General features: G+C 54.6%; 1 protein-coding gene across 2 annotated transcripts; it reads left to right on the forward strand.

Annotated features, from left to right (window-relative positions):
- The first annotated feature begins 1,088 nt into the window (after positions 1-1,088).
- IDH2 (isocitrate dehydrogenase (NADP(+)) 2) lies at positions 1,089-21,953 on the forward strand. 2 transcript variants are annotated; one of them, XM_059678072.1, is made up of 12 exons: positions 1,089-1,295; positions 12,746-12,837; positions 14,969-15,134; positions 17,077-17,237; positions 17,325-17,468; positions 18,094-18,230; positions 18,374-18,525; positions 20,423-20,535; positions 20,662-20,759; positions 20,850-20,942; positions 21,606-21,699; positions 21,730-21,953. In XM_059678072.1, the coding sequence occupies exons 1-11, from the start codon at positions 1,181-1,183 to the stop codon at positions 21,691-21,693; spliced, it is 1,359 nt and encodes a 452-aa protein (XP_059534055.1). In that variant the 5' UTR covers positions 1,089-1,180; the 3' UTR covers positions 21,694-21,699; positions 21,730-21,953. The 2 variants fall into 2 exon arrangements, with proteins under 2 accessions (XP_059534055.1, XP_059534054.1); XM_059678071.1 differs by having other exon boundaries at positions 1,090-1,295; positions 21,606-21,953.
- Positions 21,954-23,550: the final 1,597 nt, after the last annotated feature.

The raw sequence follows: 23,550 nt of genomic DNA on the forward strand, positions 1-23,550 counted from the left end.
GGTGGGGTGGGGGTTAAGGGGACAGATTTTTTTTTTTCTACATAAAACCCCAGTCCTGTTGGTGTCTCATTTCAAGAAAATGGGTGAAAAGGGAGAGGGGGAAGGGAGGGGCGGGCAGTAAAAAGAGGGTGGGGAACCTTGGTTGTTTTTTTAAAATATATTTTTATTGATTTCAGAGAGGAAGGGAGATGGAGAGAGAAATAGAAACATCAATGATGAGAATCATTGATCGGCTGCCTCCTGCACGCCCCCTTACTGGGGATCGAGCCCACAACCAGGGCCTGTGCCCTTGACCGGAACCGAACCCGGGACCTTTCAGTCCGCAGGCCGACGCTCTATCCACCGAGCCACACCGGCCAGGGCGAACCTTGGGTGTTTTCGACAGAACCAACCAGGATGGTCTTTTCTATGAAAACGTGGCAAAAAAAAATGGGGCTGTTTACCTGGGCGAACGCTGAGTTTATTCGGCGCGGGCTGCGCGCTGGGCACCCACCTGGAAGCAGCGGGTGTCTGTCCTTGAGGACAGCGCGCGCCGGGGTGCAGGCCTGCGGCTGCGAGGACGCCCCTCCGCGGCCACGCTGGGTGCCTTCGGGGACCGGCAGCTTGACCTTCGGCGGAGACGCAGTCGGGGGGCTCCGGTCAGTCCGCACCCCCCGGGGAGGGGGCACGAGGAGCCGAGCGCGACCCCGAGGAGACCTGAGGTGCCCGCGGTCTCTGTTCCAGAGCGCACGCCGCGCGCTGGGCGAACGCGCCTCAGGGTTTCAGCGCCGCGAGCGCGAAGGACGCAGGTGTTTCCTCAGATTTGCCTTTTTTGGGTTGTTAAGCTGTGCCGGCAGTTAACACCCTGATTTGAACGAGGGGACCTGGAGAGAGGGGGCGCCCCTCCGCCTCCAGCGCCGACCCCCGCGCGCGGGTCCCGGGAGACCGTCCCACCCGCCTCTGGCGCGGGTCCAACTGGGCTTCCCGCGACGCGGGTGCCGCGCCGGCTGCGTGAGGGGGCGTGTCCCGCCGCCTGGCCCCGCCCCCCTCCCGGCGCGGCCCAATGGGACGGCGGCCCCGGGAGCCCCGCCCCCGCCGTGCCCGCGCGCCCGGCGCCCAGGTCTGGGCAGCCCGCCGCGAGGCAGCGGAGCAGCGGCCGGCGCTCGGGTCTCGCCTGCGGGGTTGGTTCCTTCTGCTCGGCATGGCTGGTTACCTGCGGGTCGTGCGCTCGCTCGGCAGGGCGTCGGGCTCCGGGCCGGCGTGGGCTCCGGCCGCCTTGACGGGCCCCAACTTGCAGGAGCAGCCGCGGCGCCACTGTGAGTGCCAGAAGGGTCCAGGCGGGCGCGCGCCGGGCTCCGCGACGTGGCGGCCTCCGGGCGGGGGCCGGGGAGCGCGATCGGGCCGCTCGCTGGCCGGAGACCGCGGGTTTGGGCACACAAAGAGCGGGGTGGGGGGGGGGGTGCAGCCTCGTTCCGCGGCCCCCTGCCCCGAGCTCCCAGGCCGCGCCAGGCGCAGCGGTGGGGACTTGAAGGACGGTGGCAACTGGTGGCCCGGGCGATGCCAGCCCTGCGGCCCTGCGCGCGGGGGTTGCGGGGCGGGGTGGGGGCGGGCAGAGATCGGGGCTGCCTCGCGCACCCGATTTAACTGTATGGAGGTGCTGGGGGGTGTCCCGGACCAGGAGGGGATCCCACCCGCGCTGGCGGGAGACGAGCAACCGGGTGGAGGCCGGAGCACCCCGCGAGCTGTTTCTGCTCAGACAAAGGCGGGAGGGGGGGAGGAGGCATGCACTTCCCGTTCCTTTTCAGCCAAGCGCGCTGTAACCCCTCCTGGCTGCCAGGCCCTCGTCAGCTATTTTTGGAGCCTTTTTATGCGACAGCTGGAGAAGCGTGCTTTTCATTTCCCCCTTTGTTTGGACTCCCTCCCTTCTCCTTGCCGCTGCACTTGAGGCTCCATCCCAGGCCCTGTCCTTGGCTGGATTTGCCTTTTCTCGCGGGCCGGCTCCTGCGCTGCTCTTCGGCCCTGCCGGGCTCACCCATGCGGAGACTTTGTTCACAGCTCACGGGGTACCCTTAGCTCCCGGCTTAGCGGGGGAGACAGCGGTGGGGTCGTGGGAAGCAGGACGTAGCCTGAACCTCCATGATCAATGTAGGCTGCCCCTGCTGGTATGTGGGCACGGCCTGCACCCTGGCTCTCCACCGCCCGTTACAAATGGCAGGGGACAATGTAGGTCCCTTGTTCCGGTCTGATGCCTGTTGTCCGGGAAACCCCTATGCTCACCTGGCCAGGAGCCCCTTGGGGTGAGCCAGGAGACTGAGGAAGAGGGGGTGGGGCTCACGCAGTCTGGCTCTCCTGCCAGTGTAGGTAATCTTTAACCCGGTGTGGGAGCAGCTGACTAGTGTTGGGGCCCCAGCACCCCCCCCCCAACCACCACCACTTGCCAAGGAGAAAGGGGCGTTTCTGCTTTTGAACGTCTAGGATTTGTCTCTACAGGGTCAGCCCCCCAATTCCTAGGTTCCAAGTGCCCCCAAACCAAGTTTCCCATAGGCACCACCTTCAGCAAAAGATGGTGCAAGTTAGATACCGCCTGCAATTCTCCTTTTTATTCTGCATTGATGATAAAAAAATTTTTTTTGATTTTTAAAAAGAAAAAAAAAAAAGCCTGGCCTGTATGGCTCAGTTGGTTGGGCGTCCTCTGGCCACCAAAAGGTTTGGGTTTGATTCCCTATCAGGCAGGGGTTTCAGGATCAATTGCCATTAGGGGGCGGTCAGGAGGCAGCCAATTGATGTTTCACTCTCACATCGATGTTTCTCTCTCTCTCCCTTCCTCTCTTTCTAAAAAGTCAATACAAAATATATTTTTCAAAAGAACCCCCACCCCCTCCACACACAAACAGGAAAACAGCACCTTAGTGGCCTGAATTTTGGTAACACATAAAAAGAGCAGGCAATCGCCGGTCCTTCCGAAAGTTGGTTATTAATGGGAAGAATGCCCGGTATTTGAGTTGGACGTGAGAGTATACGATTCTGACCTCTGCTAGCTTGGTACCAGGCAACGCTGGCAGAGACAAAATAGTTGGCATTCCCCTTGATGACACAGAAAGAGTATTTTTGGGCTAAAACACCCTGTGTCTTTGCTGCCTGGTGGTTCCCACACGTGTCTCTTTCTAGTTGTGCAACTCATAGGCCTCCAGTGTGGTTCTGATAAAACAGAGTTTGGGTATGTGACTGTGGGCTCCTTCTAACCACCTGTTGGGAGAATTACTCATCTAGCCTTTCTCTGCTCCACTCCTAGTGGGAGAACTTCTTAATTTTCTTGGCTACCTTTTAACTCTTCAGATCTTGGTGACTTGCCTGTGCTCATAGATTCAAGGGAAATTTATTTAATGATGGTTCAAGGTTTTGCAAACCTAGTAGAGTTCTTTTTAAAAAAAATACATTTTAATTGATTTCAGAGAGGAAGGAAGAGGGAGAAAGATATAGAAAGAGATGGGAGAGAATCATTGATTGGCTGCCTCCTGCAGGCCCCCTACTGGGGGTTGAGCCTGTAACAACACCCCCCCGCAAGTGCCCTTGACCGGGAATCGAACCGTGACCTCCTGGTTCATAGGTCGATGCTTAACCATTGATGCTTAACCGGCCTGGCTCAGTATGTGCACATCACATAAGACCACAGCTGTCCCTTCAGAGCTGTTTGGGTGGTTGTGTTTAGGTCCAGTAGGTTTTGAAGAAAAGTCTCTCAAGAAAACCTGGGGCCTGTCTCCAAATCCTGTCTGTGAGGCCGAGGCCTCGTGCGCTGATGCCATTTAGGGTATGAGCTGGAAACTGCTCTCCGGTTCCTGGAAGCCGGACTCCGTGGCCTGCCCTGGACTTTACTCTTCTGCAAACCCAGGTGGAAAATGCCAGCAGGTGGCAAATATTCACACACTATAAATTGTGAGCTTCTCCCTTGCCTGGCAGAATTCCCACCGTGTACACTTTTGATGGTCTGGTGCAGTCCGATGGTGAGAACTCGCCGGCCGCTGTGTAGCAATGCATCCCGGGAGACGGGGCGGGGGAAGCACATTCCATCCAAACAGGAGGTGAGGGCAGGGCAGCAGGCCCAACTGACCATACCTTGACATTCATTCATGCCTTCACTTCAGTGCTGGGGGTCCAACCCCAGCAGGTCCAGGGGTCCCCAAAGGTGTAGACGGAGTTGGCGAAGAAGGAATGACACGGAGACAGCGTTCAGTCGATCAGCAGCCTAGCCAGGATCTCTAGCCAGGGTCTCCAGCCAAGTTCTGGTCTGGATCTCCAGCCAAGTTCTGGTTAGGATCTCCAGCCAGGTTCTGTGTCCATGTTCTCTTGCTAAATTCTCCAGCCAGGTTCTCCAGGTTCTCCAGCCAGGTTCAGTCACCAGGTTCTAGTCAGGTTCTCTTGCCATGTTCTATCCAGGTTCTGTAGCCAGGTTCTGTCTCTAGGTTCTTCAGCCAGGTTCTCTTGCTAGGTTCTGTCTCTAGGTTCTGTGGCCAGTTTCTGTCCAGGATCTTTTGCCATGTTCTCTCCAGCGAAGTTCTTCTGTCTCTAGGTTCTGTGTCTAGGTTCTGTGTCTAGGTTCTGTGTCCTGTTGTCTTGTTACATCTGTATTTATACCAGTTGATTCCAGTCCTATCAATCTCTATTCCAAAGGTTAGGGCGTTTCTTATCTCCATTCCAGGGAGTAAAGATTATGTAGCTTAAGCATGATTGTTCGTAGTTAAAGTGATTAATTACCCGCCTGGCACTTAGTTAAGGGCTTTTATTCCCTCCCTAACTTCAGGGGAAAATCCCTACCTGGGGAAACAACCTTTCTCAGAGAGGTGACCTTGGTTAAAACACATAGTGCCAAGAAGGTCAGCAAACATATTAAGGACAGTATGCCATATATGCCAGGTCCCTTGAAACAGCAAGGATGGACCGGCTCCCGGCACTTCAGCAAATAGTGTGCTTCTGCCGTGTGTGCGCCAGGGACTGTGCGAGGTGCTAGGGACAGAGCTGGGAATATGAGGTCCAGATTTCTGCCCTTCGTGGAGCTTAACTTCTAATGTGGAGACAGTAAACAAGATAGAAGTCTGGCCCTCACCGGTTTGGCTCAGTGGATAGAGCATCGGCCTGCGGACGTAAGGGTCCCAGGTTCGATTCCGGTCAAGGGCATATACCTTGGTTGCAGGCACATCCCCAGTGGGGAGTGTGCAGGAGGCAGCTGATGGATGTTTCTCTCTCCTCGATGTTTCTAACTCTCTATCCCTCTTCCTTCCTCTCTGTAAAAAATCAATAAAATATATTTTTAAAAAAAGATAGAAGTTTTGTTTACTGTGATATATGCTAACAGGAGAACAAATGAGGAAGGAAGGTGTGTGTGTGAAAGTTTGGGTAGAAGAAGCAGGGCGTTTGGTTATCTAGGGAAGAGTGAACCGCAGGGGTCGAGGTCTTGGTGGATGGAGTTCTATCGCCTGTGGGAGAAGCAGAGAGGAAAGCGTTGGCGCACGACGGTGGCTCAGAGTCCATGATGGTGAGTGACAGATGGGCTAGGACGTGGTGAGAGTTGAGGGGGCTTTCAGGCCATTTTTGAGGACCTCGGCCTTTACTCTGACTGAAAGGAGAGGCTTTGCAGGGTTTTGAGAGGAGTGTCATGACCTGCTTTGCATTTATTTAAAAAAAATATATTTTTTTATTGATTTCAGAAAGAAAGGGAGAGGGAAGGATAGAAACATCAATGATGAGAGAGAATCATGGATCAGCTGCCTCCTACATGCCGCCTACTGGGGACCGAGCCCACAACCCGAGCATGTGCCCTTGGCCGGAATTGAACCTGGGGCCCTCCAGTCTGCAGGCCGACGCTCTATCCACTGAGCCAAACCGGCCAGGGCTCCTGCTTTGCATTTTAGCAGGAGCACTCTGGCCTCAGGGACCGGGTAGGAGGTATAACCTGGCTGGGAGCTGCGTGGTGGCTCTGGGGGAGGTGAGAAGTGGTTGGATTCTGGATGTATTTTGAAGGAAGAACCAGTAAGGCTTTTTGATGGTTTGACTGTGGGTGTGAGAGAAAGGGAGGAAAATACTAGAATGTCTTCCAAAATTGCTCCCGGAATTGGGGCTCCTTGTTCTGCTGGGCCGTGCTGGCTGAGTATGGGTACGGATGCCGTAGAAGCAGTGGTCTTGCAGGCAGCTGCTGTTCGGGTACCTTGAGCCTTGAACTTGCAGCAGCAGGCAGATCCTGAAAACCAGGCATGGGTTTGGGCCCGGCAGGTGTGGGTCAGCGGTTGAGCGTCAACCCAGGAGCCAAGAGGTCGCAGGTTTGATTGTCCGTCAGGGCACATGCCTGGGTTGCAACTCGATCCCCAGTAGGGGGCTTGCAGGAGGCAGCCGATCAATGATTCTCATCGTTGATGTTTCTATCTCTCTATCCCTCTCCCTTCCTCTCTGACATCAATGAAAATATTATTAGAAAGAAAATAAAAATAAATCCTTACTTGGTGTTGGGTGCTGGGAGCCCCACACGGGGAGGACAGTTGTCCTAACGGACCTCCTGGGACTGCTGTAATCCCATCCCCACACCCTGGCCGGGAGGACAAGGTTGGTGCAACGTCTCATCTGAAGATTTCATGGTGCCCCTAGGAGGCATTCGGGGAGGCCCCGCCTCTGTTCCTGGGATTTCAGGGTGCTTGTTGCCACTTGTCTCCCAGGGGGGCAGATGATGGGAATGTCTCCACCATATTTGGCTGAACAACAGCCATGCCTTAGGGGACTCTGAGAGACACGGGGTAGGCCTGGCGGTAGGCCTGGCAGGGAGAGAGAGGCCGCCTCAGCTCAGCCCACCCCATCTGGGCTGAGAGCCAGCACGGGCTCAGCCTGTGGAAGCAGCTCTTTCTTCAAGAGAGGCTGGATTTTTTTTTCTATTCTTAATTTATTTTACTTTACTTTTTTTAAATTAAAAACTTTCTTTTCTTTTTTTTAAAAAAATATTTTTTATTGATTTTTTTACAGAGAGGAAGGGAGAGGGATAGAGAGTCAGAAACATTGATGAGAGGGAAACATCGATCAGCTGCCTCCTGCACGCCCCCCACTGGGGATGTGCCCGCAACCAAGGTACATGCCCTTGACAGGAATCGAACCTGGGACCCTTCAATCTGCAGGCCGACGCTCTATCCACTGAGCCAAACCGGTTAGGGCTATTTTTTTTTTTAATATTTTTTATTGATTTCAGAGAGGAAGGGAAAAGGACAGAGAGAGAGAAACATCAATGATGAGAGAGAATCATTGATCGGCTGCTTCCTGCACGCCCCCTACGGGGAATCGAGCCCGTAACCTGGGCATGTGCCTTCGCCGGAATTGAACCTGGGACCCTTCAGTCCGCAGGCCGACTCTCTATCCACTGAACCAAACCAGCCAGGGCTAAAAACTTTATTTTCAAATACAGTTTGCATTCAGTGTTATTTTGTATTTGTTCCAGGTACACACATAGTTGTTAGACAGTCATATACTTTACAAAGTGTTCCCCCTATTTCCAGTCCCCGCCTGGCACCACACATAATTCCAATATTATCGATTACATTCCCTAGGCTGTACCTTACATCCCTGTGGCTATTCTGTAACTACCAACCTGTACTTCTCAATCCTGTCACCAGAAAGGCTGGATTTTTATGTAAAATCTTCTAAGGTGTTTACATTTTTTTTTTTACTGGTTTAATTTTTTTAATTGAACCTTTATTTCTTATGTTTTACTAGAGGCCCGGTGCATGAAATTTGTGAACAGGTAGGGTCCCTAGGGTTGGCCAGCAATCAGGGCCCATCGGGGCCTTCCAGCTGCTGGCCGGGGCCTTCCTTAGTTACATGCTGCCCCCTGGTGGTCAGCACACGCCATAGGGAATGATCTGTGTCCCCGTTGAACTCCCACGGGGACAATTTGCATATTAGGCTTCTATATCTATAGGTTGTACAAATGCGTAACAGAAATTTCCATTTTACCCATTTTTAAGTCTGCAGTTCAGTAGTGTTCAGTGTATTTCCATTATTGTACAACCAATATCCAGAGCTTTTTCATCTCGCAAAACTAAAACTCTATACTTATTAAACAATCACTCCCCATTCCCCCCACCCCAGCCCCTGGCAACCACCTTTCCACTTTCTGTTTCTATGACTTTGATTTCGTTAGGCACCTCATATAAGGTGAGTCTGTCTTTTTGTGACTGGCTTGTTTCACTTAGCACAGTGTCCTGAAGGCCTTGAGGTTCATCCGTGTTGTGGCCTGTGTGACCAGATTGCCTTCCTTTTCAGGGCTGCATAATATTCCATTGCATGTCCGTTCTGCCATAAAAATATCGTTAAAGTTCATTGAGCTTCTGAGTAAGGTACAGGAATTGTAAAAAGCTTAGTTATTAAGTCCTTACATATTGAATACTGCTTCTAATTTATCATAGGAGTTGCTTTCCCAAAATGTTAAACGCCGCTGGATTGAAAGAGTGTTTGGGAAAGATGGTAATTTTTTTTTTTTAGAGAGAAAGAAACATCGATTTGTTGTTTCACTTTTTGGCATTCATTGGTAGATTCTTGTATGTGCCCTGACTGGGGGTTGAACCCGAAACCTTGAAGTATCTGGATAACACTGTGACTCACTGAGCTACCTGGCCAGGGCTGCAATGTTGTCATGTAACTATACCACAGGGTAAGAGATACAAAGCAAACTTGCTTTTGTGCAATTTGAAACAAAAGATCAAGCAGCAAAAGCTGTTGGGGTAGGTCCCACATCGCTAACACATGGAGTCGCTTCCCTTTTTAGTTTTAAAGCAGGTACATCCATGGTTAAGGAGTGAGGAGCCCAGTCTTAGAAAACTTGGAATCATGAACATTGTTCAGCCTTTAGGAGGAAAATTTTTCTTAATTCTCCTGGAGTCCTGTTCTCCTCTTTAAAAAAAAAAAAAAAAAAGTTTTTATTGATTTTAGAGAGGAAGGGAGAGGGAGTGAGAGAGATAGAGACATCATGAGTGAGAATCATTGATCGGCTGCCTCCTGCACGCCCCCTACTGGGGATCGAGCCCGCAACCTGGGCATGTGACCTCGTGGTTCATAGGTCGACAGTCAACCACTGGGCCACACCAGCCGGGCCTGTTCTCCTGAAGGTGCATGCCATATTTGGTTTGTTCATTCATCCGTGGATGGACACTTGGGTTGCTCCGCACTCTTGGCTACTGTGGGTAATGCTGATATGAATATGGGTGTACAAGACCCTGCTGTGCTTCTTCCAGATATATATCCAGAAGTAGGACTGGTGGGTCACATGGAGATTCTAGTTTTTTGGTTTTGTTTTTCAATATATCTTTAGTGATATCAGAGAGGAAGAGAGAGGGGGAGAGAGATAGAAACATCAGTGATGACAGAGAATCATTGACCCACTGCATTCTGCACACCCCACGCTGGGGATTGAGCCCGCAACCCAGGCATGTGCCCTGACCGGGAATTAAACCGTGACCTCTCGGTTCTCGGGTCAGTGCTGAGCCACTGAGCCACGCCGGCCAGGCTCTAGTTTTTAATTTCTGGATAAGTGGCACAGTATGGAACTGTTTTCTGTAGCAGCTGCACGAGTTTACATTCTCACCAGCCGTGCGCAGGGTTCCAGTTTCTCCGCATCCTGCTCTGGTTTTCATCACTGTTCCCAGCTCCTTGACCTTGACAAAGGCGCTGCTTGCTCTCTCCTCACTACCTGTAGGTCTTCCCTTCCATCCTCCCTCCGTGGGGGCGGGCACTGTTGTGTTTTAGGTGTTTCAGGAAGAGGCGCTTAGCATCTGGTTGTAAGTAAGTGGGCCCTGTGGTCTCTGAGGGTTGGACTCCCGTGTGCACAGCTGTGACCTTGACATTCAACTCCCTCACGGAGAAAGCGTGGTGTCCACAGCCCACGAGCTGCCGGCATGAGCCCAACAAGTGTTGACTTGTTTTCTGTTTGTGTGTTTGTTTCTTGATAGTAGCCATTCTAAGGGGTCCAGGTGGTATCTCATTGTGGTTTTGATTTGAATTTCCCTAATGATTAGTGATGTTGAGCATGTTTTCACACACTTGTTGGCTTTTTTTTTTTAAATATATTTTATTGATTTTTTACAGAGAGGAAGGGAGAGAGATAGAGAGTTAGAAACATCGATGAGAGAGAAACATCGATCAGCTGCCTCCTGCACATCTCCTACTGGGGATATGCCCGCAACCCAGGTACATGCCCTTGACCGGAATCGAACCTGGGACCTTTCAGTCCGCAGGCCGACGCTCTATCCACTGAGCCAAACCGGTTTTGGCACTTGTTGGCTTTTTTATCTATCACTTTGGAGAACTATCTATTCAAGTCCTTTACCCACTTGTTTTTTGGGATTTAAAAAAAATTTTTTTAATATATATTTGTATTGATTTCAGAGAGGAAGGAAGAGGGAGATTGATAGAAACATCAATGATGAGAGAGAATCATGGATCGGCTGCCTCCTGCATGCCCCCCACTGGGGATGGAGCCTGCAACCTGGGCATGTGCCCTTGACTAGAATCGAACCTGGGACCCTTCAGTCTGTAGGCTGACGCTCTAGCCACTGAGCCAAACCAGCTAGGGCTGGGATTTTGTTGTTGTTACAATCTCCTGATTTTAAAACGTGGCCACCAGTTAATACTTAAGAAAAACACTATGTGGGTCAAACAGAATGAGCCTGTGGGCCCTGTGGTCTCTGAGGGTTGGACTCCCGTGTGCACAGCTGTGACCTTGACATTCAACTCCCTCACGGAGGACGCGTGGTGTCCACAGCCCACGAGCTGCCGGCATGAAGCTAAAACTTGAATGGAGCTCAAGTGTGCAACCGTTAGGACTGGCCCCTACATGAATCTCTCCTTAGGGATCCTGATTAGGGTTCAATATGTTCTTTAAACATTGGATGGGCTCTCCTCAAATGAACTCATAGGAAGCGCTCCTAGAATCAAGGTCGCCCTGCCACAGCCCCGTAGACTTTCTGCGGGTCCTAAAACCTGTTCCATTCAAGCTTTAGGCCACCAAGGGTGAAGGAATGCTGTAGCTTGGGCCCCAAATCCCTGGTTCTCCGCGGAGTGAAGTATTTCCTTCCAGTCTGTGTTGCTTTCTGCTTTTCTATGTCTGACTCACAAGGGCATCCGAGGCTGCACTTGAGCAAGGGATCTGTGTTCCCTCCTGTCTCTGAATAATCTCGACACTTTTTTTTTTTTTTTAAGAGAAAAGAAGGGAGGGAGAGAGGGAAGAAACATCTATTTGTTGTTCCACTTACTTACGCTTTTGTTGGTTGCTTCTCGTATGTGCCCTGACCAGGGATCGAACCCACAACCTTGGCGTATCAGGACCACGCTCCAACCCGCTGAGCTACCCACCCGGTTGCAGGTTTTGCACAGATGTCACTGGTTCCTCCAGGCTGTGGGCAGAGGGATGTTTTGGAGTTTGGGTGCCCCTCGGGTCAACAAGCCTTCTCCAAGGCAGCCTGCACTGATGAATTAGATGGGCCATTTTCTTTTCTTTTTTAAAAAATGTATTTTTATTTATCGCAGAGAGGAAAAGAGAGGGAGAGAGAGAGAGAAACCTCAATGATAAGAGAATCATGGATCGGCTGCCTCCTGCACGCCCCCTACTTGGGAGTCGAGCCTGCAACCCCGGGCATGTGTCCTTGACCAGAATCGAACCCGGGACCCTTCAGTCCGCAGGCCGACGCTCTAGCCACTGAGCCAAACCAGCTGGGGCTGGGCCATTTTCTTGAGTTTTCCTTGGAATGCACTTCCCAGACTGTCGGGTTTTTCTCGAGTCAGAATTTCCTTGAAGAGCTTCCCTGGCTCCGGTTTCCCCTCCGCCCTCCCCCTCGTCCAGTCTTGTGATGCTTCTCTGGCAGGACTGGCCGACCTGAGCCACTCGGGCCAGTTCTGAGCTCCCTTCCCAGCCTGTTTCCTCTCCTGCAAGGTGCGAATCCTCCTGTTTTCAAGCTGTAACCCGGGGACCTCAGCCTCCTCACCTCGAAAGCAGAGGTGATGATACTCCCTTGGGGAGGAGTGAATGGAATCCTGCAAACGGTGGGGGACGCTGTCCTGCCTGGAGGAGGTGTTAAGACAATCCCTCCTCATTGCAAGTTAGTCAGCTTCTCGGGTTGCAAGCAACAGACCGAGTGAGTGACGGGCCGCGTTTGAGAGGATGTTATTAGAAGGACCCAGGGAAGCCCTGGCTGGTTCTGCTCAGTGGATAGAGCATCGGCCTGCGGACCGATGGGTCCCGGGTTCGATTCCGGTCAAGGGCATATACCTCGGTTGCAGGCTCCTCCCTGTCCCGGGCTCGTGCAGGAGGCAACCAATCATATGTTTCTCTCACATCGATGTTTCTCTCCGTCTTTCCCTCTCTCTTCCACTCTCTCTAAAAGTCAATGGAAAAAAATACCCTTGGGTGAGGATTTTAAAAAAAAATTGGACTAGAGGGGATCCTGGGGAGCCAGGTGGCAGCAGCCCCGGGCAACCTCTCCCGACGTGCTGCCGGACAGGGCGGCCCCGGCTGGCTCGAGTTCTCTGCGTTGTCTCCTCTGCCTTCAGATCCCCGGGGAGGAGATCTCACTGGCCAGGCTGGCCACGCTCAGTGGGGGGTTCAGGTCCCCGAGCTGTCCGAGAGCTGTTCCTGGGTGTGAACGCTGGGCAGCTGGGCCTGGCTGACCACTGCTCTCCCCTTGGGGCGGGGGGCTCCCTCACCCTCCTCCCCAGGGGCCTCATGCCGTGTCTGTGCCCGTCCTAGATGCCGACAAGAGGATCAAGGTGGCCAAGCCGGTGGTGGAGATGGACGGCGATGAGATGACCCGTATCATCTGGCAGTTCATCAAGGACAAGGTAGGTCCCGCCGGAGTGGGTGGCAGCTCTCCCCGTGGCGGGCCAGGCTCAGCGCTCTGCCCCAGCACAGGCCTCTCCCCCCACCCCTGCTTCAGGCCCCACCCATCACCTGATGCCCCTGTCCCTTCGTGGGGTGGGCGGCCGCAGTCCTGTTTCCCTCCCACCCATCCTTCCGCTGTGTCAGTCCGCTCGCTCGTGGTTCTTGGGGCGTCTGGCAGCGGCCTGTGCCTCCTGCTGGTGCCGAAGCCTGCGTGTCCCAATCTGTATCCACAATGGTGTGTGGATAGAGGCGCCAGGTTTGGAAAGGCCCATATCCTGTCCCTCTCACCCCCTCTGTCCGACGTGCTGCCTCGAGGGGGTGAAGGAGGGCAGAGCTGGTGTGGGTGCAGCTGTGCCTGGAGTCACCTTTTCTTTTAATTTATTTTTTGTTTATTTTTTTTAATTGATTTCAGAGAGGAAGGGAGAGAGAGAGATAGAAACATCCATGATGAGAGAGAATCATTGGTCGTCTGCCTCCTGCATGTCTCCTACTGGGGACGGAGCCCGCAACCCGGGCATCTGCCCTGACCAGAACCGAACCGTGATCTCCTGGTTCATAGGTCGACGCTCAGCCACTGAGCCACTCCTGCTGGCTGGAGGTCACCTTTTCTTTCTTTGTTTTTTTTTTAAATATATTTTATTGATTTTTTACAGAGAGGAAAGGAGAGGGATAGAGAGTTAGAAACATCGATGAGAGAAACATCGATCAGCTGCCTCCTGCACGCCCCCTACTGGGGATGTGCCCGCAACCCAGGTACATGCCCTTGACGGGAATCGAACCTGGGACCCTTGAGTCCACAGGCCGACGCTCTATCCACTGAGCCAAACCGGCTAGGGCGAGGTCACCTTTTCTGAGTGGTGCAGGGCTGTCTTTGTGAGTGGTGGCCGTGGTGCGCTCTGCAGGGCAGGGACTGGTTTGAGCCACCACCGCCCGTGGTTCCCAGGGAGTCTGGGCTTCTCCAAGTCACTGGGTTCTGCCTGGGAGAGTGTGCTGTCCACGTGAAGACCCTACAGTTTATCTGTGTCCGCAAGGAGAAGGTTGAGAGGCGCCATTTCTGAATGGGGGAGATGAGGGGACCCACTCTTGCAGGGGTGGGGAACCTGTTTTCTGTCAAGGGCCATTTGGATGTTTAGAAAATTATTCATGGGCCATACAAAATGATCAGCTTAAAAATTATCCTGCTTAAAAAAAAAAAAATTATCCTCCTATGTTTGGTCACACATTTATTTATTTATGTTTTAAATATTTCTTTATTGATTTCAGGGAGGAAGGGAGAAGGATAGATAGATAGAAACATCACTGATGGGAGAGAATCGTTGATCGGCTGCCTCCTGCACACCCCCCACTGGGGATCGAGCCTGCAACCCAGGCATGTGCCCCTGACCGGAATCGAACCTGGGACCCTTCAGTCCGCAGGCCGATGCTCTATCCACTGAGCCAAGCCAGCCAGGGCCGGTCAGACATTTAATGAACTCACCCCTAATGTCTTGGCAGAACCAGACCAAGTGATTCCGTGGGCCTTATACAGGCTGCAGGCCAGATGTTGCCCATCCCTCACTTATTTATTTATTTCAAATATATTTTGTTGATTTCAGAGAGGAAGGGAGAGGGAGAGATAGGAACATCAACGGTGAGAGACTCGTTGATCGGTTGCCTCCTGCACACCCCACACTGGGCATCGAGCCCACTATCTGGGCATGTGCCCCGACTGGGAATCGAACCTGACCACCTGGTTCCTAGGTCGACGCTCAACCACTGGGCCCCACCCCTGGTTTAGAGAATAGCGATGCACTTGGAGGTTGGGGTTTGGCTGAGTTGATGGGCCATGGCGGGGGCATGTGTTCCATGCTAGGGGATGAGCCCTCTGCGGGGCTGCCGGCCTCTCTCCGGAGCCCCGGCCTCCAGCCAGGTTTGGCCGGGCCCCACCGAGGAATGGCTGACTCTCGCCCTCTGCTGCGCTGACCCCCCCATCCCCCCCCCCCCCCGGCCTTCCCTCGTCCCTGCCCTGACTGAGTGTCCCCTGCCACAGCCTGCACATGCCCGTGAGTCATCGTATCTGGGCTGACGCCTTGCCCTGGCCTCTGTCTCTAGCTCATCCTGCCCCACGTGGACGTCCAGCTCAAGTATTTCGACCTGGGGCTCCCAAACCGTGACAAGACTGACGACCAGGTCACCATCGACTCGGCGTTGGCCACCCAGAAGTACAGCGTGGCTGTCAAGTGCGCCACCATCACTCCTGATGAGGCCCGTGTGGAAGGTGCGGGGGCCTGAGGGGTGGGTGGGCTGGGACGTGACCCCAGTCTCCCTGCGAATGCCTGGGCGACAGTGGTCCCTGTAGGTGGGGTTGGGGAGGGGCGGTTAAGGGGCCGGCTTCAGCTTCCACAGTTGCGGTGTGATCGAGCAGAGACCAGAATCCGTTCCCTGCTCCCGGGCCAGGGGGGTTTCTGCTGTGATGTGTGGCTCTGGCCAGTGGAGGTGCCATCGGTGACAGGGAGGAGGAGGAGGAAGCTGACGCTGATGTTGGCACAGTGAGAATGGCGCTTGTGGGGGCTGCCCCTCTGGCCTCCTGGACTGTTTGCAGGCAGGTGGACAGAGAGACCTGGGCCGGCTCTGTCCAGGGGAGGACTGTGTGCCAGGCCTGTATATTTCAGAGCCTTGGGGGCTCCGGGGAACGTTGCTAGCGTCCTCCACAGCCGTACAGGGGTCACTGGCTGCTGGCCCTGGTCCTGGCTGCTGTTCCCTGGTCCTGAGGGATGCTCTTAAGGCTTCCATGAAATGACAGTGGTGTGTGGATAGAGGGGCCAGGTTTAGAAAGGCCAAGAGAGGGTGGTGTAGGAGTTTGCAGAGTTCTGTCCCCTTAATCCTGGCAGAATCAGGGACCTAGAAGGAAGCATTCAAGACCGCCCCCCTACCCCCCAGGCCTCCTCCTGTCTTTTGGATTGTACTGACCTTAGGGTATTGGAATCATTTTCGTGCTAAGCTCGTCTCGCAAGTTTTCCTTTTTATTCTCCCGAACCCTGGGATGTATATATCCCCATTTTCTGGATAAGGGTGTTAAAGGTCACGGTCTTGATAACTCAGGCCTGGCCCTTGCGATTAGTGGCAGTTCTGCGGCCAGAACCAGGGCACCCGGGTGAGGCCGTGTCCTGCCAGGGTTCATCGGGCTGAGCTACACGTCCCAGTACCATGTGGGAGTTACAATAGTCAGACCACGTGCCAGGCACTGTTCTAGGCGCTTCATGTATGAGTTCATTTAATCCTCACAGCGATCCAAAAGAGTAGGTGTTTTATCACTACTTTCTTTTCTTTTTGAAAATATATTTTTTATTTCAGAGAGGAAGGGAGAGGGAGATAGAAACATCAATGATGAGAGAGAATCATTGATCGGCTGCCTCCTGCACGCCTGGGGATCGAGCCCGCAACCCTGGCATGTGCCCTTAACCAGAATCAAACCTGGGACCCTTCAGTCCACAGGCTGACGCTCTATCCACTGAGCCACACCGGCCAGGGCTGTCACTACTTTCATTTTGTAGCTCGGGTTCGACCACCTGCACGGGACTCACAGTCAGAGGTGGTGGAGTGGACCCTGAAGCCAGGCAGTGTGGTTCTGGGGCCCACACATTCACACTCTACCAGTGATGGCGAACCTATGACACGCGTGTCAGAGGTGACACGCGAACTCATTTTTTTGGTTGATTTTTCTTTGTTAAATGGCATTTAATTATATAAAATAAATATCAAAAATATAAGTCTTTGTTTTCCTATGGTTGCCAATATCAAAAAATTTCTATATGTGACACGGCACTAGAGTTAAGTTAGGGTTTTTCAAAATGCTGCCGAAACCGGTTTGGCTCAGTGGCTAGAGCGTCGGCCTGCGGACTGAAAGGTCCCAGGTTCAATTCCGGTCAAGGGCATGTACCTTGGTTGCGGGCACATCCCCAGTAGGAGATGTGCAGGAGGCAGCTGATCAATGTTTCTCTCTCATTGATGTTTCTATCTCTCTATCTCTCTCCCTTCTTCTCTGTAAAAAATCAATAAAATATATTTAAAAAAAAAAAATCAAAATGCTGACACGCCGAGCTCAAAAGGTTCGCCGTCACTGCTCTAGACTCTTTCCCTGGCTGTGCTCTTGCTCGGGGTTCGGATTCTGGCTGGAAGGTGGGGGCTATGGTGGGGCCACGTCATCTCTGCTCTCCTAGAGTTCAAGCTGAAGAAGATGTGGAAGAGTCCCAACGGAACCATCCGGAACATCCTGGGCGGGACCGTCTTCCGGGAGCCCATTATCTGCAAGAACATCCCCCGCCTCGTCCCTGGCTGGACCATGCCCATCACCATTGGCAGGCACGCCCATGGCGACCAGGTGGGCCGCGGCGGGAGTTGGGCTCTGCTGGCCCGGGACCCCCTCCGTCTGGAGCCCCCGGCCTGAGCCACCCTCTCGTCTCTGCAGTACAAGGCCACGGACTTTGTGGCTGACCGGGCCGGCACCTTCAAGATGGTGTTCACCCCAAAGGATGGCAGCAGTGCCAAGGAGTGGGAGGTGTTCAACTTCCCGGCTGGCGGCGTGGGCATGGGCATGTACAACACTGACGAGGTGAGATGGGCTCTCTGCTCCCGGCTTATCTCTGCCAGCTTGACTGCTTCCCGCAAAAGTTCTAGCCTGAATCACATGACCCCCTCTGAGCCAATCACAGGGGCCCGGAGAGAGAGAGAGGAGGCGCTCTGATTGGATAAGCCAGACACATAGAGTCTAGAGAGAGACAGATCCCAGCCCAGCCATATGGTCTAAGACAGGGGTCCTCAAACTATGGCCCGCGGGCCACATGCAAATAATTGTATTTTTTCCCGTTTTGTTTTTTTACTTCAAAATAAGATATGTGCAGTGTGCATAGGAATTTGTTCGTAGTTTTTTTTTAAACTGTAGTCCGGCCCTCCAACAGTCTGAAGGACAGTGAACTGGCCCCCTGTTTAAAAAGTTTGAGGACCCCTGGTCTAAGAGTTGCAGAGGGGGAGGTAGCTTTGCAAACCAAAGCTGGGGGACTGTGTCCTCCCTGAAATTGGGAGGGGGACGCTGGGCCAGCAGAAACAGCAGAGGCCTGCAGAAGGTGGCTGGATGAGCCCAGATTGCAGGAGAGGGTCGTGTGGAGGGAAGGGGTGCCATCCCCGGGCGGGGCCTGGCCCTGGGGGACCATGCCGGAAACCCGTCTTTCTCCCTGCAGTCCATCTCGGGTTTTGCGCACAGCTGCTTCCAGTACGCCATCCAGAAGAAGTGGCCGCTGTACATGAGCACAAAGAACACCATTCTGAAAGCCTACGACGGGCGCTTCAAGGACATCTTCCAGGAGATCTATGAGAAGTAACAGCCGCTCCCTTGATCAGATGCCCCAGCTCTCCCCCCTGGTCCCCCCCACCCCGGCCCTCATCCATTTGGCTCAGGAAGGGATCCCCCAATCTGTCAGCCTCCTCCTGTCTTCCCACAACAGGCCCCTTTGCTTCCAGGCATTATAAGACCGAGTTCGAGAAGAATAAGATCTGGTACGAGCACCGGCTCATTGATGACATGGTGGCTCAGGTCCTCAAGTCTTCAGGCGGCTTTGTGTGGGCCTGCAAGAACTATGATGGAGACGTGCAGTCGGACATCCTGGCCCAGGGTACGCCGGGAGCCCCCTGCTCCCTGTGGGGATGGGTCCTTCGGCCTCTCTGGCCGAGGTCATTTTTAGACCCTTTTGATAGAAAAGGTCCTCTAGTGTACAGCAGCACCCGGGCTTGCCGGCTCCTTGCAAGGTCCCCTGTGGACAGCAGGGGGCATGTGCTCCCTGGGAGCTGAGTGAGGAAGGATCGCAAATTCGGTTTGGACGGGTGTATTACTAAGGGGGTCATTGAAGAGAAGGGGGGAACCCGGACTTCAGGTTCTCAGGGGCTAGGCGTGTTGACCCCGAGGTTCCTGTCCAGGGAGGGGCCGAGTGACTAGGTTTTTGGCTCCAGTGGAACCGAATGGGATTGAGCAATCTGGGTGCTCGTTATTTATTATCATTTTAAAATATATTTTTATTGATTTCGGAGAGGAAGGGAGAGGGAGAGAGAGATAGAAACATCAGTGATGAGAGAGAATCATGGATCGGCTGCCTCCTGCACGTCCCGTACTGGGGATTGAGCCCGCAACCTGGGCATGCGCCCTTGACTGGAATCGAACTCGGGACCCTTCAGTCCGCAGGCCGACACTTTATCCATTGAGCCAAACCGGCTAGGGCAGGTGCTCTTTAAATTGCAGAGAATTTTTTTTGCGCAGTAAACCTTTATTTAATCCTCACCCGAGAATATTTCTCCATTGATTTTTAGGGAGAGTGGAAGAGAGAGGGAAAGACGGAGAGAAATATCAATGTGAGAGAAACACATCGATTGGTTGCCTCCTGCACTCGCCCCGTCCAGGGCCTGGGCTGGGGAGGAGCCTGCGACCTTGGTATGTGCCCTTGACCGGAATCGAACCCGGGCCCCTTCGGTCTGCAGGCCGACCCTCTATCCGCTGAGCCAAACCGGCCAGGGCGGGCACAGTAAACCTTTCAGACGTAGGAGAATATCAGGGAAGATGGAAAAACCCTCCATCTGAAAGGTAAATCAGATCCCAGCAGAGAGGAACCGTCAGGAATCGTCCAAGGCTTTACAGAGCTTTGAGACCGTCTGCCTTTTCATCGCGCCTGGCCTTTGGCTTTATTTTGAAAAGTTAGTGGTGATCCTCTCAGTAGCATGGCGCCCGTCTGGGCTGGAAGGATGAAAAGCCACAGCAGGCAAGAGAAAGGCGCCACAGTGACCCCTAAATAGATAAGGAATTGGTGAGTGGGAGGGTCCAGGGAGCAGCGGAGACGGGACCCCCTCGCCCTGCGCCAGTAGCAGAACTTCCTAGACAGGTCGTTTCCCTAGAGGGCTTGCCCGCTTTTCCTTCCTGGGGACTTGACCATTCTTACGTTGGTGCCGTGGGGATCTTGGCAACAGAAAAGCTCCGCACGTGGATTTGGGAAGGACCGGAAACTTACCGCAAAGCTTGCAAGTAGCCGGAAAGAGCAGCAGATAAAAGCGGTCGCTGGGAAGTGCTGCCAGCAGGCTTCCTTCCTGCTGCTGCAACGTGCCTCCCGGCCACGGGCCGGGCTGGGTGCGCAGAACTCTGTGGGGTCTTGGGCCCCAGGGGCCACGGGCTGGGGGACGCCTGGAGGTGGGGCCACAGATGCAGGTGTTCCGCTTCACATTCACCCTTTTGCAAAGCAAAGTCACCCTTTTGCAAAGCAAACCAGATTTGCAAAAGGGTAGGTTTGGCGTGGAAAACCTGTATATGCTGACGGGCCAGCTCTCGCCACCTGTGGGTGCTCCCCTGCCCTGTGCTGGGCCCTGGAGTCCCACGACCAGGGTGGACCAACCAGAAACAGTGCCTGCCCTGCCCCCCACTCTAGGGTGGGCAGAGTCATAAGTTGAGTGACGGCAGGAAGGCAGGTGGGCTGGATCCAGGTGACCTGGGGCGAGGCGGCCACACTCAGAGGAGGCTCTCCCACGCCTCAGGCTTTGGCTCCCTGGGCCTGATGACGTCCGTGCTGGTCTGCCCTGACGGAAAGACCATCGAGGCTGAGGCTGCTCATGGGACAGTCACGCGCCACTATCGGGAGCACCAGAAGGTAAGCGTGGGGAGTGTGCCACACGGGCTGGGAGGATGGGCCTGGCCCTGTCGGTCAGGGTTGCCTCCAGGTTGCCTCCTTGGTTGGCTTTTCGGCTCTTAATTCCCCTGCGCCCGCTGCCCCCAGGGCCGGCCGACCAGCACCAACCCCATCGCCAGCATCTTCGCCTGGACGCGGGGCCTGGAGCACCGGGGGAAGCTGGACGGGAACCAGGACCTCATCAGGTGAGCCCGGAGAGGGGCTGCGCTGGCCCCGGGGCAGGTTCTGGGCCGGATGCTGCCCAGCCCAGGGCTCACTCTGCCCGCCCCCTGCAGGTTTTCCCAGACCCTGGAGAAGGTGTGCGTGCAGACAGTGGAGAGCGGAGCCATGACCAAGGACCTGGCCGGCTGCATCCACGGGCTCAGCAAGTGCGTGGCCGGGGCGGAGGGCAGGGCTGGCCTTCCGGGGCCTCGGGGGGCCAGTGGGCAGAAGCTGGGGGACCCTTCTTAGAGGCCCCCATTTTTTTTAATTGATTTCAGAGAGGAAGGGAGAGGGAGAGAGAGAGAGAAACATCAATGATGAGAGAGAATCATGGATCGGCTGCCTCCTGCACGCCCCCTACTGGGGATCCAGCCCACAACCCGGGCATGTGCCCTGACCGGGACTCGAACCTGGGACCCTTCAGTCCGCAGGCCGACGCTCTATCCATTGAGCCACACCGGCTAGGGCGAGGCCCCCGTCTTCGGTCAGCTTCGCCACCAGGAGCCTGGGGGCAGGACAGGTCCACAGCCCTGAGGGAGGGTTCGGGCCAAGCTTCCCAGACCAGGCCCCCTGATTGGTCCCCATCCACCCGCGCCGGTACCCATCTCCCAGCTTCTCCCAGGGGACCTGGTACCCAGCGGCCCATTCACCTGCCAGTGAACAGACAGACCTTCCCAGGCTCCCGCTGACTTGGCCGTGGCCCCTTGGCGGCGGGCGGCGGGGGACCTGTGACCCGCGGGTGGCCTGGCCACACCCCTCCCCACAGGGGCTGCCATCGAGACCCCCACGCTCCGGCTCTGCCCCTCACGCGGGTGGTGTTTTCTCGGCAGCGTCAAGCTGAACGAACACTTCCTGAACACCTCGGACTTCCTGGACACCATCAAGAACAACCTGGACAAAGCCCTGGGGCAGAAGTAGGGGCGGCGGCGGGCCCCGATCCCCGGTCCCCGGTCCCGGACTCGCGGAGGGTGAGCCTCAGCCCTCTCAGGAGGCCTTTCTAGGGGACGATTTTTTATAAGCGACATGTTTTTCCACGTCTCCGCGCTGCCCCTCGCGGAGGTGATGTGAGGCAGGAGCGGTGTGTTTTACCTCAGCCCGGCAGTATGTCCCGCATACTGTAATTTATATCGCCTTGGAACACGTGGTGCCATATTTAGCTACTAAAACCTCTTCACAAAGCTGTCTGCTGTGTTTGTCCCTCAGGGGAGGAGGCACCCGGGGCCAGCAGAGGGCGGGGGCTCCAGGGGGACAGGAGGTCTGTCCCGGGCTCCATCCAGTCCTGGGCCCCGTCGGGGGGGCGGGACGGACCGAGCAGGATGCTACGGGGGCCACCCCGAGTAGCCGCTGGGACTCTGGGGGCGCAGGTCCCTGGAATTTCCTAGCCTGGTTCCTGTATCGTTTGGGGGTTATCACTTCTCCGTAGATTCAGGTTGTATTTTTTTCTTTTTCTTTCCGGTTTTCACCTTCTAAACATCTCCAGAGCCCTTGCCCTTTTCTTGGTACTGAAAACAGCCCCCCCCCCCCCCTTGGCAGCCGCCTCTGGTTCTCCACTCACAGCTGCTGGGGGGCTGGGGGCTGGGGGTATGAACATTGCCCCTGTGGGGTCTGGGACACTGAGCCCCAGACTTGAGTTCATCTCCTCCATTCTTTTTCTTTTTTTCTGTTTTGTATGTATATTTTTATTGATTTCAGAAAAAGAGAGAGGGGGGGGGGAGAGAGAGGCATCTATGATGAGAGAGAATCATTCATTGACCACCTGCCTCCTGCACGCCCCACACTGGGGATCGAGCCCGCAATCCCGGGCATGTGCCCTGACCTGGAATCGAGCCGTGACCTCCTGGTTCCTGGGTCGATGCTTAAACCCTGAGCCACGCCGGCCGGGTCACCTCCTCCCTCCTTTAGCAAAACTAGAAGAGTAAGGTGAGCACATTTCTATGAAGTGAAATAGATCCAATTTACAGGGCTGTCCTTGTAGGACACTTTTCGTGTTAAAATGTCCTGGGGAAGAGTTGTCCCATAGTCACTTGATGAACAAATAGTTGGCAACCCCAAGTCCATTTCCCACACGTTGGGGGGACTCTCAGAGCTCCCGAAACCCAACAGTCGGGAACCTCGGTAGCTTTGAGATGGGCTGTAGCCACACACACACACACACACACACACACACACACACACACACACTGGCGCCCCCTTCTGTCCCAAGGGCCACTCTTCTTGGGTCGCCGCCCTGGGAGCCCAGGGCCCTGGGAAGAAAGGCCGGCGTGCTCACCCTGCTGGGCCCAGCTCCCGGGGGGAAGCTTGGGGTTTCCGGCCCCTCGTGCCCATCAGTAGCAAAGGGCTGGGGGCTCCCCAGAATGCACAGCCTCGGAAGCCCAGCTTGGCATGGTGAGCTGGCTTCTGCCCCAGGCCCTGCGGGTGGGCAAGGAGGGGAAGCGCTTTTCTCTGCCAGTGGTGGGAGTTCTGGGGCCTTGGTCCGCGCCCCCTCGCTTGGGCTTGGAGCAGCTCCCTGGGGGCGCCTGGCTCTGCCGGGGGTTCACTTTGGTGGGTGGGAAGGATGGTGTGGGTCTCCTCCAGTCCCCATAGAGCGATGCCCTGCTGGGTATGGCTGCAAAGCTTTTCTTTTTAAATATATTGTATTGATTTTTTTTTTTACAGAGAGGAAGGGAGAGAGTCAGAAACATCGATGAGAGAGAAACATCGATCAGCTGCCTCCTGCACACCCCCCACTGGGGACATGCCTACAACCAAGGTACATGCCCTCGACCGGAATCGAAC

The sequence above is a fragment of the Myotis daubentonii genome, chromosome 21 (genome assembly GCF_963259705.1).
Source record: "Myotis daubentonii chromosome 21, mMyoDau2.1, whole genome shotgun sequence".
Lineage (NCBI taxonomy): Eukaryota > Metazoa > Chordata > Mammalia > Chiroptera > Vespertilionidae > Myotis > Myotis daubentonii.